Source organism: Notechis scutatus, chromosome Z (assembly GCF_049901735.1).
Source record: "Notechis scutatus isolate UNSWTSFEM ecotype Mainland chromosome Z, rNotScu1.2, whole genome shotgun sequence".
Classification (NCBI taxonomy): domain Eukaryota; kingdom Metazoa; phylum Chordata; class Lepidosauria; order Squamata; family Elapidae; genus Notechis; species Notechis scutatus.
In genome coordinates this window covers 45,782,511-45,799,816 of record NC_142025.1, presented here as the reverse complement: position 1 = coordinate 45,799,816, position 17,306 = coordinate 45,782,511, and the positions used below count along the sequence as shown (strand labels likewise).

The window sequence follows — 17,306 nt, the reverse complement described above, 5'->3', positions numbered from 1 at the left end:
TAACTTAATTTTTTAAACAATATAAGAAGGATGTAAACAGTATAAGAAGGATTAAACAATATAAGGATATAAAATATCTAAAGCAGCAACATTTCTTTTTTTATTAGAAAGTGCTCTAGAGTGGGGGAAAATACTTGTTCATATTAACAGAATTTGCCTTAAAATTGCAAGATTAGATCCAGACTAAATTACGCATCAGCTACATTAGAAACAATTGGATCTGTATAGATAAACTTTCATGTTGACTTCTGTCTGATCTAGTTCTAAGCCTATTTATGCCTACTCAAATGCAAAACCTTCCAATTTCAATGTGATAAACTCTTAGGTAAATGGCGAAGGATTTCAATCATTCTGGATACAACCCAGAGCACTATAAACTTTATTTATAAAATTTAGTGCTGTGTATTCTTATGTTATTGTGATATGGTGGTATTGATATAGACATTGAATTAGGAATATTAATCCTTTTATTGCTTCAATTAAACAGTATAAATGTTCATTGTCTTATCATATATTTGTGTTGAATCACTACAAATCTTTTATCTAGATAGCTCCCATTGCTCCATAAACCCACAGTAACTGATCAGGAATTTTATACAATTTTTAAAGAAATTTATACTGAACTGAAATAAAGAATTCCAATGATTCATTGTACATATACACATTATTCATTTAATTGGATGAAGTCACATAGGTCCTGTATGTTGAAAGTATGTGAAGAAAATCCTATAAATCCTTTCAATGCTATATGTAGGATTTTTTTTTGTCATGAAACAAACTTCAATAAATTGCAAAAGTTATCATTGTTAATCTCAAGGAATGATGGCTCTTCTTCGTGATGCGTAAGTGATAACTTCCATTATGGCAATTATTTTCTTCTGGGGCTGGAAATCGCATATTTTTTTTAACTTCTCATGGCTGGAAAATTTAAAGATCATTGTAATAATCATTTTCAGCCCCTGATTCAAGATTGAAGAATTACAGTTTTAAACATTTGAGTATCAGTAGGAGAAGAAGACACAGATTCCGGAGTAGAAGTCTGAAGAGGCTTCTAACCAGAATCGTTATGTATCTGAAAATGCTCCAAGTCCAGCCCCCTTTGAATTCTGTTGACTCTTATTTGGTGCCAATTTAGTGCTAACTGTTAAATAACTAGATTCCTAGTTTAGGCTTGTGCAATAAATCTTCTTAATTGGAACTTAATGTATGATCCCGAGTCTTTCTGCTTGAGAGTGCCTAGCACCACACAAAACAACTTGTTATAAAGGGTTCTAAATCGGGTTCAGAGCAAAGCACAAAGACTCACTAGAACAGAACAGAACAGAACAGAACATAAATTTGAGGCAATGGAAATAAAAATTGATCATGAGTTGTGGTGCCATTAAGACAGACTTAGTGGCGAAAAAAAGCCTGGATGGATTGGCATGAGCTTATGGAGGATCTCCTCTAAGAAATCATCAAGCTCATGGCACAGAAAATTAAGAGACAGCAAGATGGATGGCTAAAGTATAGATAGTTCTTGTTTAGTGACCACAGTTGGGACTAGCAATTTGATCATTAATGGAAGTGGTAATTTAGTGAAATTGTGATTATGTTTAAGATCTTACTTCAGCTTTCCTTTGCTTTGCAGGTGAAGGTCATAAATATACAGATTGGTTGTAACATTTTTCACCACTAATATAACTGCAGATGGTCATTAAATGAGGCAGTTGCTAAATGAGAAGGATCTGAATAGGGATGAGCCAGGATAAGCCAACCATAGAGCTGTTGAAATAATTCAGCACCCAAGACAAGGAAGAATTGAAGCCAACTTTGTGTGGGCTGTCTAGCAGCTTTTTCAAATAGAAGCTATTTATGTGAAGGGAATATTAATATCAGTTTTTTAGGAGTCTGATTAATTGATAATTTGTGGCAGTAATAAATATTGCTCCTGAACTGTCATAAAGCAAACACAAAAAACGTTCTAGCTGACTAGGTAGAGTCGTGATGGTGATACCTGTGGCACGTGTGCCAGAAGTGGCACACAGAGCCCCTCTGTGGGAACACGTGCTTTTGCCAGCTGCTCTTCTGGTTTCTGGTGCTGGTCAGCTGGGCTTTGCGGGCGCTAAAGCACCAGAAAATGGCCCGAAAAACTACCAAAAACCAGGCCATTTTTCAGGCAGTTTTTGGGCCGTTTTCAGGCCATTTTCTGGGCTGTTTTCCGCACTGCTTCCAGGCTGTTTTTGGCCTGAGAAATGGCCTAAAAATGGCCAAAAAACAGGCAGGCATGCACTGGCCAGCTGGTCTTCAGGTTTCCGGTGCTCCAGCACATGCATATGCACATGCATGCGCACACGTTTCAGTTTGGGCATTTGGTGCGGAAAAGGTTCACCATCACTGAGCTAGAGCATATGTAATCCTGTGAATGTAGAAGTAGAAAATGCATGGAATTCCCCAGCCCCATTCATATGCTCATGACAGAGACTAGTGTTTGATTTTCCATCTAGGAGAGGGGATATGTTATGTCACTAATTCCCACCTTGACATTACCAAGATTACATTCAGTGCAGGAACAGCATAGCCAGTCTCCTTGCTGAGATGAATTTAGGCTTACCTGCCATGTCAAGAGTAGGCAGAAAGCTGTTCCTCATAGCCATATTTATTTAAGAAAATTTATACACCTCCCCTGTCACTGTCAGTGATTCTGGGCAGCTTACAAAAATTTAAAAAAACTATATAGAAACAAAAAACAACACCCCCCTCCCATCCCACGTTAACATGCTCTTAAGAATGTGGCTGCAGGCCTCTGAATTCATATCTAAGTTCTATAGATGGGTGATGGAAAGGTGGGGGCAGGGGAAGCTTTTTCATAGATGAGAGCATTTCTGAGATTTTAGCAGGGAGTTTGTCCACCACATTTTTTATTTCTGCCTGGCTTGATTTATGTACTAAGTCTGTTGTTGCGTTTATTGTTTTTTAACCTTTGACTCATAAGAATATCTGCATTTTGTGTGATAGATCAACCCTTATGGTTTGCTGTCAGTATGTATGATTATGGACATCTGGGGGCCAGACTTTGGATAAAATGCTTTTGGGAACAGGTTAAGAATTCCTTGTGAACTGCTCACCATTGTTTTGCTAGTATGATTCAGTTGGTATATTCTTGCTTGCATTAATTAATTAATTAATTGTTAATTAAAACAATAATTTGTCTTAAGACCTAATACAGTTAACAGAGGCTTTGTATAGCCTTTCAGTGCTGAGAGATTTCAGACGTTTCCAACTGTAGAAACCCCAGTATCACAGGAATACTGTACATTAGAACTGTGATGGCATAAGATCACTGAAGATTGAGCCTTGATGGCTATAGTTGGGATGGAGAGGCTTACTCTTTTTTTCATTCAGCTCACTCCAGATATTTATTATTTTCGCTGTTTTCTGCTTTTTCATTTCAACTCAAACTAATTGTGATTTGTAGGCCCAATATTAGTTCTTTCTCAAACTTGAAGCAAAGCTATGACAAACCCCCCCCCCCCAAAAGATATATATTGGGTTTTCACATTAAGCTAAGATAGTAATCATTTTATTTATTTGTGATAGATTGTTGTGAGACTCTCATGTTTTATCCTGAGTGTGAGCCCAGGCACTTGTAGCACATTCTTATACTGAGTGTAATCTGTGGTCAAGATTGAAGAGTATTTTTTCCTCTTTAGGACCCTAAACATAGTTTTTGATCTATCAAATAGTAAAGTAATTTGGTAAGTTTTGTCCTTGCTGTAACATTGTTTTCAAATGCACTATTTTACTGTATGCCATAGGAAGAAATGACAGGCTGACGGTACTAACTTAGTAGAAAATAAAATTAGATCATCATGGGCATCATTGGGATGGGAGAAGTTCAGGATCTGAAGGAAGAAGCAATTTTTAATCCTTATTTTTTTTTCTGTAAGATTCAGAAAAAAAAACCTTAAGGATCAAAATCTTTACCTGACTCTGTGGTTTCTTTCCCAAACCCCAAAAAATTTAACCTTAGACTGTCTGCTATTGACCTCACCCCCTTCCTAAGAGGCCTGTAGGGAGCGTGTATAAGCGCACCAATCGTGCCTACCGTCCTTGTCCTATTGTTTTTTATTTTTCTTATAAGTATCTATCTCATGTATTCAAAACTATATTTATTCTTATACCTGTATCTTGTAAGCGATTGACAAATCAAATAAATACTAAATAAATACTAAATACTAACTTCAGAATTTCTACAATTGCAATTAAAAAGGATTGCTTAAGCACTCCTGGTAGCAGCTCTAATCTTTGGAGTAAAATAGTTTTATCATCTCAGTAACAAGGAAATTTTTCCTCATAGAATAGAATAAAATAGAATAGAATAGAATTTTTTTATTGGCGAAGTGTGATTGGACACACAAAGAATTTGTCTTGGTGCAAATACTCTGTACATAAAAGAAAAGATACATTCATTAAGAGTCAAGAATCATAAGGTATAACACTTTATAATAGTCTTTAATTTCTTTAAAACAAACACTTAAGGAAGGTTTTTATAGTTATTAAGCACATGCAGATAAGACTAATAGAAAATCTGAAACATGTTTTCAAAGGGCTCCGTTTTTTGTGGGTTGTATATTATGTGATAAAGATTTCATTGATCATAAATACATAAGAGCCCCAATATGTCCTTTGGGTTTAGACTTTTGTACTTTGCACTACTCCTTGAAAATAATGAACATGACTATGAAATGATAAGTTTATATACTACTTCTGTTACTAAATAACTCTAAGTTATATTGAAGTTTTATGATTTTACATTTTAATTTTTAATGCATAGAATATCTACAACCAGAAGTCTAAGAATGTGTTTGCATAATGTTTAAGCTTTTAGCAATGCTTGCTTTGTTTGTGACTTATTGTACTGTGTGTATAATTTAGAGTATCATGGAATGACAGAAAATAGGATTGATTGATTGATTCATTCATTCATTCAATTTGTATAGCTGCACACCTCAAATCAGTGATTCTCAGTGGCAAACAATCATAAAAACAATTAAAACAATTAGTAAAAAAGAAAATTAAATGTTATTGTTAATTGAATAAAACACACTTTAGGGGTGGGTGTAGTCTTTTTTAGCTATCATATTAAAAATATTTTATCTTTGGTTAAATTGTAAGTGCTGAAAAATGAATTAGGATGAGTCCTAGGGTTGTTGTCAGAAATAAGCTCTGCTAGCATGGGGAAGACTACATATTTATTTATTAGATTTTTAGTCCAGATTTTTAGGTTATTCAGATTTACAAACAAACATAATATTCCTTCCTTCTATTTTTTCCCCACAACAACCCTGTGGGATGGGCTGGGCTATGAGAGAGTGACTGGCCCAAAATCACCCAGCTGGCTTTTATACCTAAGGTGGGACTTAAACTCAGTCTCCTGATTTCTAAGCCAGCACTTTAATCATTACACCAAACTGGACTTATTCTTAATAAAAGGAACTTAAATAAAATATTAGAATTGGGTATGCATATCCCATCTCCAATGCTTGTACATCATGTGGCCCTCTGTGTGTAGGTCACAAAATGACGAGTCAAATTTGTGACTGAAATTTATAATAATACCATAGTCAAATGGGCTATTTAACAGATGTGCAATCATTTCAAGAAATGTGGAGTTGGATAAGCCCAAATGATATATTGTTCCTGTGGAAATCTGACAAATTTCACAATACATTTGAGACACAATAGTAAGCATGGAATATTATAAGAGGGTTTTCAGAAGTCATCAGTGGGAGGCCTGTGAAATGGCTAATCAGAGGATTATAATCATAGTTTTAAAACACATTCATGACCACAAAATATGTAGTGTTAATTAGACAATGGGATTTTCAGTGATCTAGGACTGTGGCTGTAATACAAAACTCATGTGTTACTTGGTGCGTAGGATGCAAAATTGAAGCATATCACTGTTTTGTTTCTGATAGTAAGATATTTACAAACTGTGGATAAAGGAGTCATTATTTTCAGTTTCTAGTATTAAAAAAAGAATCTGCTTTGGTAAATAAAACAGTCTTTTTTTAGCTTTTATGGATATTGAGTTTGAGAGATCTCACTTCCAAGTGTTTGATACTTTAAGATATAGGAAAATAGTTAATTTAACGTATGTTGTGAAAGTATATTCTTTTTCAGAATCTCCTGCAAATCAACACAGTTGTTTTTCTCTGACATTAGCACAAAATAAGGTATTTTCTTTCTGAAAGACTTTTCCAAATAAAACATATCTCTGACTTTTACAACAGAGCTGCATATTGGATATTTTTTTCTTGATAGTGATTTATGACACATTTTAATTATGGTTATTGAAAATTTTGCATGGATGAATATATCAAATTTATTTTTATTGTATTATTATATATTGCTGAAATATGTGTATATGATAGGCAGTAGAGTAATATTACTCTAATAACATATAATAAGCAATAACATTAGAGAGCCAGTTTGAACTAGTGGCTAAGGGACCAAGCTAGAAATCAGCAGACTGTGAATTCTAGTCCCACCTTAGGCATGAAAGCTGGCTGGATAACTGGGCCAGTCACACGTTCTCAGCCTAACTCATCTCATAGGGTTTTTTATGGAGAAAATAGGAGGAGGAAGGAGTACTTTATATGTTTTCTGCCTTATTTATAAAAATAATAAAGATGAGATAAAAAAAATATCTGAAATAAAATGAAGCATTATATTGTACCTCCTCAAGTTCTCCTATTATGGCAGAGGAAAAAACACTAAAAGCCAAGTAAAAGCAAGGGGAAAGGAGGAAAAATATAAAGTAAATAAAAATAAAGATAACATTTAAGAGGCTGTTGCTTTTGAGGGCAGTTGGCAGTGCCAGGGGTTTTGCATGCTGTCTGGAGCAAGGCAAGGCCAGAAGTGGGAACTTTGTCTAGCTCTCCTTCTTGAGTGAGGGGAAGGAAGATCCATCCTGTAGAATGCCCTGGCTTTGCTGTGGAACAATCACCTTTACAGTCAAGCCAACCCTTTTTTATTCATAAATATTACAATGCTTCATTACACATCTAGCATTCAGCTTGTACACTTGTTCTTTCTTTACACATAAGTCATTTTCTCAGTTTGACAGGATTTTTTTTATAAACGTAAGCAAAAGTAGCTGAAAGCTGCACTGAGTAATTTAAATCAGTGGTTGCCAACCAGTGGGCCGTGGGCCACTGGTGGGCCGCAATAAAATTTTGGTAGGCTGCAAAGAAATCTCACCCCCCAGAGCACCCCCAAAGCAATTAATCCAGGCTGTGCAGAAACACAAGGCTGTGCCACCCACATGGCCCGCGGGAACCTTCCCCACCCACTCCCTCCTTACCCGGCAAACTTGCCTGCTAAATTGCTATTTTTCCTTTTTTCCGACCATCATCTGTTCTGCTGTGCCGGGAGATTTAGATTAGCTAGGAAGCAGGAAATGGTTGGATTTCTTGCTTTCTAGCTAGTCTTTAGATCTTCGGTTCTGCTTTTAAGCACAGCCAAACCTCCCTTAGGACTGAAGGTTCTATTATTCAGTGCAGACTCACGGCAAACAAATTACATGTGGCAGACTGAGTTAGCCGATGGCAGACAGATAGATCACTGAATGATTCTGTGAGTAGCTCAATCTGCCTGCCTGCTTTGCCTGATTTTGGGTAAAAGTTCCTTTTTTTTAAATAAAAAATTCAATATTTATATAAATATTTATAATATTTACATACAAGCCATGCCTAGCCAGTCCCATGACCACCAAGTCACACCCACAAATTAGACCATGCCCACAGAACCAGTTAGTGATCCCTGGGATTTAAAATTATGAGTTTGGTGGTCCCTGAGGTCCAAAAGGTTGGCAACCCCTGTTTTAAATAGTGTCTGTGAGTTTCACTTAGCTCCTGAACATGCTGCCTAAACATTTCTGACTCTTAAGCAGATTGTCTATCATTGTCTAGTTTTGTCTCAGCATAAACAGAGTGAAAAATACTAACCTCAGAGAGCTATCACATCACTTCATAAATATAAACAAAAATATTCCTATAGTTGCTACCCAAAACCTAATAAATTGCAGAAGCTATCTCCTGATACTTCAGGTATATCATATATGTAAGATTTTAAATCCAATTGAAATTTCTTTTGCATTTCCTTGTTACCATTTTTGCATATATTTCTATCTGATTAAATTTCCTTTGTTTTTAAAAAAGTTCTGCTTTTAAAATGCTATTTATGTCATAGTGATATGTAGTGAATGCTATTTCCTATATTACCGTAAGTCTGCACACTTAATGATGCACTTTTTAGTAGTTAAACACTCATGAAACTAACTAATATAATTGCACTTGATTAATATCTGTCATACTTTTTTTTAGAATAATAAAAATGATTGTGATGTTTTTTATCAATTTTTTAAAAAATCCTTTTCTCTTTCTGCAGATTTCAGTTACTTTTGATTTTAAAAAAATACATTAATTCTAAGGTTTAACTATTTCCTGATTTTACTAAATTTTTTGCTTGTATGTTCCTATTTTTTTTAAAAAATAATTATCTTTGCATTGTATTGGAAATTTTGACCTGTATGTTTTTATTTGTTGTTCATTGGCTTTTTAGTTCTATGGCATGTATAGAAAAATTTTTAAAGCTGAAAATCAAGAACTATACTTAAAAGTGGGCAATCTCAAAAGACGACTTGGAAAAAGCTAGGTGTGAGTGAAATAAACATTCTGTTTCTGATTCTGCTGTGCTGGATGTTTTAGTCACAAATCCAATTAAAGTGAGATTCTGCATGTAGCAGATTGTATATATTAGCAAGTCTAATTATCCTCCTTTTTCACAAATAATCCCAACCATGTTACAAGTTACTGGAGAATGACTAGTTAGTTATTGTTGCCCAGAATATGATTCATAGGAGGTGATTAGATTTAGCTCATTTCTTTTTAGAAATGAATCACTCAAAGATTGCAAGCAGTATACCCTGTATGTTTGCATTGAAAAATTATTTTATTGGCTTAAAAATCGCTAAAAGTTTCAGCAACTTGGAAGAACTTGGCATAGGTTATGTTTATCTTTAATTGTTTGTTCAGGGCTGTGTGTATTTAGTGCTAAAAAAACTCAATCATATATCAAAGTACTTTAGATTTGTGCAAGAGAATCTGGACAATTATGATGTTTATGCAGATGAGATACAGTTGCGTATATATTTTTGTATGTTTTCCCCATATTTCTTAGAGTGTTTAAATCAGGTTTAATGAAAAGATGCATCTATAATGGTATACATTGGTGTAGTCTACAGATATAAATTATAATTAGGTATAATCTTTCTGGGACTAATAAACTACTGTCTCTAAATTAAAGAAAATGTTGTTTGTAATTAACAGTGGCAATAATATTTAGAATGAAAACCATTAAGAAAAGCTATATTAGAATAGGATTGACTTTTTCTATTGAAGTAAAATTCTACAGAAGTGGCAGTTCCTTTCAATCCTATTTTCTTTGTATGAATAAACATAAAAATGTGAAGTTTTATTTATAGGGTAATAATGAAGATGCAGTTTAATTGTAGGACCAGACAACAAGATTACCATTACCAAGTGTGTTTAATATTTTTAAAATATAAAAATTGTCTGTCATTGTTATTACTGTTTTCTTTCCCACAACTTTAATAACTCTAACCCTGAAGAGAGTAAAATAATTTTACAATGCAATAAACCCATCATCTCAGGAAGTTGGGCCACTTCTCTCTTTGGCTTCTAAGAAATGGTACTGATTCCCCAAAGGTCTTTCAGAATCATAAAGGATAGAAATCCATGCTTGTCCATCACTGGAATTTGGGACAGGGCAGCTTTAAAAAGTATGTGGAGACTTCTGTTTTTCTAAAGATTTGAATTCAAACCTGCTTTGTCCCATTTGATCACTTTATTCTTTTTACTTGATTGCTGTTTTTATTTTTATATTTGGGATAATATAGACCTAGGGATATTTTAGTATCCCAGTACTATCCTGAAAATATAAAAAAACCCATTAACCATAAATTGTGTTATGAATAATATACAATTTTCTAATTTTCTTAATTTTAAGATTATGCTTTGTATTTCAAAAATAACATTTTGTGGGTTTTCTCTTATTATTCAGGTGTAATGGCTCTGTTGAGACCACTCCTATTGGATGTGGTTCCAAATATTCAACAGACAGCTGCTCTGGCCCTTGGGAGACTTGCCAATTACAACGATGACCTAGCAGAAGCTGTAGTTAAAGGCGATATTCTTCCCCAACTTGTGTATTCATTGGCTGAACAAAATGTAAGGCATAAACACAGTCTTAAGTATTTTTTTTCTCTGATCAGAGTTAAACCTTCTGTCCTGATTAGCTTTTTAACCATTCTTTAGATGTATGTTCTCATTACTCACTATAGACAGTTTTTTGATAGAAAATATTTATTATTGTGATTTAGTTAAATCATTTTAGAAGTCTACTTAATTACTAAAAGCATGTTATTTGTAATTTTATTTATTGGACTATTATACCTGTAATGCTATGAAAACTTTTGCTGTATTAATGAAATGATTAGAAGTATTGTATAATTAATTGGCTACAATATGTTGTAAACCATGTATAAAGCTTGCATTGTAACATCTTATAAAATAAATCATGAATCTACAAGGCATGAGAATGTAAATAGGGCACTGAAATAGTGAATATAATGTGTCTATGTGTTATATCCATGTAATACATTCTAATTATGTAATCTAATAAATAATAATCTCTGCTCCTCAATGTCATAAAACCCTGAATGGTAGTCAGCTACCTAGCACTAACTTTGCCTTGTATTGCCATATTTGGGGAGTCATCTGGCCACTTCTTTGTAAAAGATAAGTTGGCAGAAAGAAGGCATTAAGGATAATTGGTGTACAATCGTTTCTCCGCGGGTTTTACCTCAAAGAAGGATATGAAAGAGCCATGGGTTTTTCTACTATGTGGTTCATGATCTACTCTCTTTCCATATCAACCATCTTGCCTTTCTTGGCACCTAGCCATCAGTTCATTCCTCAAATCTTCAGAAACCCTTTTTGTACCACACTTACAATACTCACTATTCCTCCTCAGCCAGCCAGTATTTCCAATTGACAAATGGAGAAATGCAAACATTGGCATCCAGATAACACCCATCTTTTGGGTGTTATTACTTTGTTGATCTTATTTTTATGTTGAGGAAAAAAAGGATCATTAAAAAAAATGGCGGTAGGTTGACTTCAGCAGAAAGAATTAAGCAGATGGAATGAAGCAAAAGTATCTAACAATGGGAAACTGCCTGCTTTCCAGCTTCAGGATTAACTCTGCAAAACCTAGTTCCATATTGCAGAACTGCTAAAAAGTTCCATGATAGACCATGGGAGCAGCTCCAAATCTTGATTGCAAATGCTTTGGATAGAGAAGCATTACTCCAACTTCTTTTTGGAATTAAGAATACAAAGAATTATGCCTTATTTGAATGCAATGCATCCTGTTCCTGCTATTACTTTTAGTACTGTTTGGTTTTTGTTTTATAATAATCTAGGTGTTGATTTTGAGTTCTCCATCTCTGCATTTTCCTTTATTTAAGAATTTTCATCCTTGTCCTGGGTTATTATAAAATTCTGAATTGCTGCCTTCAGTTTGCTGTTTAATGATTCTGTAGAATGATAATAACTAAGACTGAAAACATAAATATAAGAATTTATGTTTAGCCAACTGTTCCTGTTCTGGTGGAAGCAGTATTTGTATTAAAAAGATAGACTCTAACGAAGGAGTGGAAATTATGAAAGAATCAGGACTGGTTTGTGTTCATGCCATTGTTCTGAAGCTTGTTAATTATAAGCCACTATTTGTGTATTTTATTTTAGACTAGGTATTTTGAATAATAACAGATATGATCTATTGGGAATTAAGCTTCTCATGCACCAGTGAAATGAATGGAGACCACATAGGCTAACATATCATATTTTATCCATTGATATTTCAAAAAAAGTCCTTCAAAACATGACCTCCTGCTTAAAACATAATTATCTGGAAGTAAGAATTTGCATGCTTTTTGAACACATTCTATTATTAGCACATGCTATTATTGCTCTGCAATTATTGTTCTTTCAGCAGAAATCAGATTTAACAATGGGTGTATTTTTCTGCTTTTAAGCCTCAGTTCTAAAACCATTCTTTGAAGAATTTTCTATTATTGTTTGTAATTTAGATGCTTGTTTAGATCATATTTATATCATGAACAAATGCCATTTCCTAGTTTCATCTTAACTATTAACTATTAATTTTTCCAAGACAGGTACCTCTTAGTTGTGCAGTATTGAATTTCACCTGCATAATTCTCAGTCAGAATAATTTTTGGATTTGCTGACTGAAAGAAGACTTGAGGATTATTACATTTCAGAACAACTAGATTGGGAAAGATAGTCAAGTGAATTCATCATTATATTTACTTTTTTGGTATACATGCATTTCAGTGATACAACATTTTTTATGTATACTGAGAGCATATACACACCAAGACAAATTTCTTGTGTGTCCAATTACACTTGGCCAATAAAGAATTGTATTCTATTCTAGTCTAATCTACCATATACATTTCCAATCTAATGCAGAGATAACTAATCATATTTTTTGATTCATTCATTTGTCCACTGGCCTATCCTTTTAGATGGTGAAGCTGAAACACCACCACCACCACCCACACATTTCTATAACAACAAATCTATCTAATCAGTAAAACTCAAAATCAAAGTTTCATTTTTTTCCATCTTAAGCAAAAAGTCCAGAAGTGGTTTCCAAGTAGAAATAAAGGTATTTTTCTTTAATCAAAACAATCAATTTAGCCATCTCTGCTAACTATCAGTTTTTGCAGCCATTTGTCTATTGTGGGGATGGAGGTGACTTCCATTTCATGCGTAGAATAGTCTTGCTGTTGTTAACAATTTTTTCATCAAGTTTTGTTCCATTAAACCCAAAGAAAAGTCTCTGGTTTTCTTTCTGTATTCATTTAAAGAATTTTCTGTATTAAGATATGAATCTTACTCTGATATTTCTTTATCACATGTCCACCATAGAAGATAAAAAATTCCTTATTTACATTAACATTTCCAACATTCATTTGAAGTACCTTTATACATTCTTGACAATTTATCTGGAGTTAAATACCAATGATACATCATCTTATAGAAATTTTCTTTTAAATGATAGTTTAATGTAAACTTTATTCCACATATTCTCCCATTGTTCAAGCATTACATTATATCCAAAATTCCTTGCCCACTGAATCATACAATGCTTTACATGTTTTAAATTCAATAACACTTTATAAACTTTAGTAGTAATATGTTTTAGTGGAACTTTAAATGAACAGATATTGGTATAAACTTATATCTTTTTGAAAGTTCGAATGCAAATTAACTATATGAGCTCCAGAGTAAGAAAAAGTGCATATATTATGGCAGATGTAGAAGTTTGAATGCACTTTTACTTACTCCACTGCAACTACAATGTTGGGGGGGGGGGGGAGCTAATTTTTTTCTTACAATCAGCTGGGAATTTTTCTATTCTTGCTTTGTCATGTTTCCTTGCAGCATTCCTCTAGCTAGAAATCCTTCATCACATGAAAGGCAGACCTGTGATCATCTATGCTTTACTTCACATACTATACATCCATCAGAAATTACTAAAGGCAAATGATCAAAGAAGATTCTCCTTGGATAAATTAATTGCAGTGCTCAAACTATCAGCACATAAAAGCCAAGAGTGAAGGATGGGAAAAGTTTTACTTGGCTGTTATAGGAAGCTAGATGATGTCTATCCATCACTTTTGAACACAAAAGTTGAAAAGATTCATTAAGACCATTGAACCAGCCCCTGCTCTATGCAGAATTCCAAATTAAAACAAGCACAACAAATTACTTTTTATTGATGCAGTGAATGAGAACCCTCTCTGGGTGATTGATTCTACTTTTCAACTCTTCTTAATACTAGGAAGTTTTTCCTAATGTTTAACAGGATACTTAGCTTCCTCTGACTGAAGCGCATTATTCAAAATCATGCATTATTAGATGTTAGAGAATAAGGATTGGTCTTTTGACTGGTACCTTTCCAGATTTATTTTCCTACAAGACCAATTCCCACAATTTTTCTTTGCAAGACATTCTCCCTACCTTTATTATGGTAGTTCCATTCTCTGAACTCAGATATAAATGCTGCAGAAGTAAGATTTCATTCCTAGTCTTGATAATTTCCTCCTATATTATTACAAAGCATACTTGCTTTTTAAAGAACCCATATTGAGAAACAAAGATCCTATATATTAAACATAATACCTAAAGTAAATGAGACAAAATACTTTACTATTTTAGTGTGTGCATACCAGATAACGTAGATCCTGATTCATGTATTACTAACTTCATGTATTGAATATTGTATTGCTGGGTTATATTATTCAATGTGGATCTGTCCTTTTGTACAGAAGCTACAGTTTATGCAAGTGTAGTGGCAAAATTAATCTATAGTACATATGTATAATACCAGCTTTGAAATAATTGCACTGACAATTTGCTGCCAAAGGTTTAAGGCTTTGTTATTATTCTATAAAAATTACTTTGGATCAGGATTCCTGAGAGACTGACATTATTTCATGGACATCTGCTTGAGCATTATAAATATCAGAGGCCTTCCTGATTACATTTGTTCTATGGACTCTTTTTATATAGAAAACCTTTTGTTATTGTTGTTGAGATTCATTCACTGGAACACCTTCCCCTTCAACAACAACAAAAAAAAACCCTCTGCTGACTTTGCTGCTGTTTAGGCACACAATACAGAACATTTTTACTTAGCTTGACAGTGAAAAATCAAAGGGTGATTTTTATATTTGAGTTGGATTTTTATATTTTGAGCGTACATTGTTTTACTCTTATAATCAAATGTATTTTTAATTTAATACACCATGGGGAAGCATTGCATAACAGGTGGCATATAAGTATGTTAAGTAAATTTATTTATTTGTTTTTCAAATTTGGATACTGCCTTTCTTACATAGAGATTTAGTTGATCCTTTTTTTCCCCAGTCATATGACTCCCTAGTTAAATAATTGCAATTTCTTCTAATCTTTTCTGTACTTGTGTAGCGTTTTTATAAGAAAGCGGCCGCATTTGTATTACGTGCAGTTGGAAAGCATTCTCCTCAGCTTGCCCAGGCAATCGTGGATTGTGGAGCTTTGGATACACTGGTAATTTGCTTAGAAGATTTTGATCCTGGGGTGAAAGAAGCTGCATCCTGGGCCCTCGGTTATATAGCAAGACATAATTCAGGTAAGAGACTTCTTAACATTTTAGGATGCATCAAGTATTTATATTATGAAACCCAACAGAGAAAATAGATAATGGTTTTACTGCCTATATGAGCAAATAGACATGGATAGCATGTATCAGATTTAAGAAAAGCAAATGGAAAATAATGACTGTGTAGGAAGATGTGCTTGGTTCAAATTTAGCCTCTTTCTAAAAGGAGAAGAATGCTGCCAGCTTTTACAATATTGTTGTAAAAAGTGCTAGAAAAATACATATTGAAAAAGTGGCATGAAATAATGTTGGATTATTGGCAAAATGAAAAAAATAGGCAGTTGAAATTCCACTTTTCTTCTGATCCTCTTGTTCGTAATGTTCATACATTTTACTTCTGTAAACAAAGACATAAGGATGAGAATGGAACTTCCTCTTCTCTTTGTAATTCTAGCATCAATATAAATGCTAATTAGGATTATAATTTCTTGACCAGTACTGCTATAATGTAGACATTAAAATAACTGGTTGATTTTTAAGAAAGGAGTAACTATGCATTTTTATTCTGCATTTCAAATTACAGATTCTCTACAGACAACTCCTAACAGTTATCAAATATTCTTAAGGAAAGGATTGCCAGGAGACTTAGATTAGCCTATTTAATATTTCTATTTTTCTTGTTGTGTACTTACTTAGAAACCAGGGATTATAATGTGATTTGGGGAAAAGAGTACATTAAAAAAAATACCTTTCAGCTCTTCTACATTGTTAATAACAAGCTTTTATTTGTAAAAATAGTTAAATAAACTAGCAACAAAACAATGAGTTTCTTTTTGTTAAGAAAAAGTGGGGGGAGGTTTATTTAGGACAAAAAAATATTGGTTTCCAAAAACCCCCAAAGAGATATGGAATAGATTTTTATCTTGTACTTCATTCTAGTTTATAAATGGCAAAGACTGGAAGATAGAGTAAAATACTTGTTACAATGAATTTGTAAATTACCAGAACATGCTTCTAGAGAGCAATGTTTCTTCTCCCATCATGAAGCAATTGTAGATTCAGACACGCAGAGAACCTGTGACCATGGAAACAGTAATACAAAGTGCACAAAATTGACCACACAGCAGATCAGGGGAATAGTTCCTCTCCCTATCACAATAGTCCTTGATTTTGAATTATATCAAAAGGGGCATAGCAAATCACTAAACATTTCCTTGAAGTGTTCCAATTAACAATGGACAGTTAGTGTGTAGATGACACAGGTAACAAATAAAAAGCTAACTGAAAGCTAATCAGCACTGTTAACTTCTTAGGGAATAAGGCACATCTTGAAGTTCAAAGGAAGACAGCCACCATGGGGGTTAAATAGTTTCCATATACATCTGAATTCTAGGCCAACTGAGTAATTCCTAACTCCTTGACCTATCTGATCTTGATTTAGCAGGCAATATGGAAACTGAATTCAAGATGGCAACATAATAAAACAAGGCAGGATACATTAACAAAATGTTACAGTGTATTCCCAGTCTGTAATCAAGGATATAAATCATCCTGGAACAAAAGTCACAATAGATGATTCAGAGATTGAAGATGGGCAAATAAATGGCTGGGGAAAGAAAAAAAAAACCAGACTTCTTATTCCCAACACTTTAAAGCTTTTAATGTTCTTTTAAAAGATTTTAATGGCTAATGACCTATGATATATTAAAATGATAATGAATGGGTGAAACTAAGATTTTTGAGGAATAGAAGTTATAAAATATTTTAAGGTGTATTAAATTTATTCTAGTATTTGTTTTTTTTTATTTGCTATTATTTTGGAAATTATTTGTGTTTTGGTGATTTGCTATTGCAGAATCTAGAGACTAAAAAAGCAAAGTAACTTCAAGAAACCAGAGATAGACTTTACTATGCAGTCTTGTCCAATCATGTGTTCTAATACCAGAAGACTTAATTTGGGGGCGGAGGAGGATGTCATTCCCTGATCTAAGCATTACAAA

The 17,306-nt window shown here is 33.6% G+C and overlaps 1 protein-coding gene across 8 annotated transcripts in view; it reads left to right on the top strand.

Moving 5' to 3' along the window:
* SPAG6 (sperm associated antigen 6) overlaps positions 1-17,306 on the top strand; it is a 60,075-nt gene that overhangs the window by 7,559 nt on the left and 35,210 nt on the right. For 7 of the 8 annotated variants that reach the window (XR_015746009.1, XR_015746008.1, XM_026675702.2 and 4 more), the window contains 2 exons: positions 10,132-10,298; positions 15,153-15,336. Coding sequence is in view for 6 of the 8 variants with exons in the window: in XM_087947633.1 (XP_087803759.1) it covers positions 10,132-10,298; positions 15,153-15,336 (351 nt within the window). In the remaining 2 variants the exon portion in view is untranslated. The remainder of the gene's footprint in view (positions 1-10,131; positions 10,299-15,152; positions 15,337-17,306) is intronic. The other variant, XM_087947635.1, reaches the window with a different exon arrangement.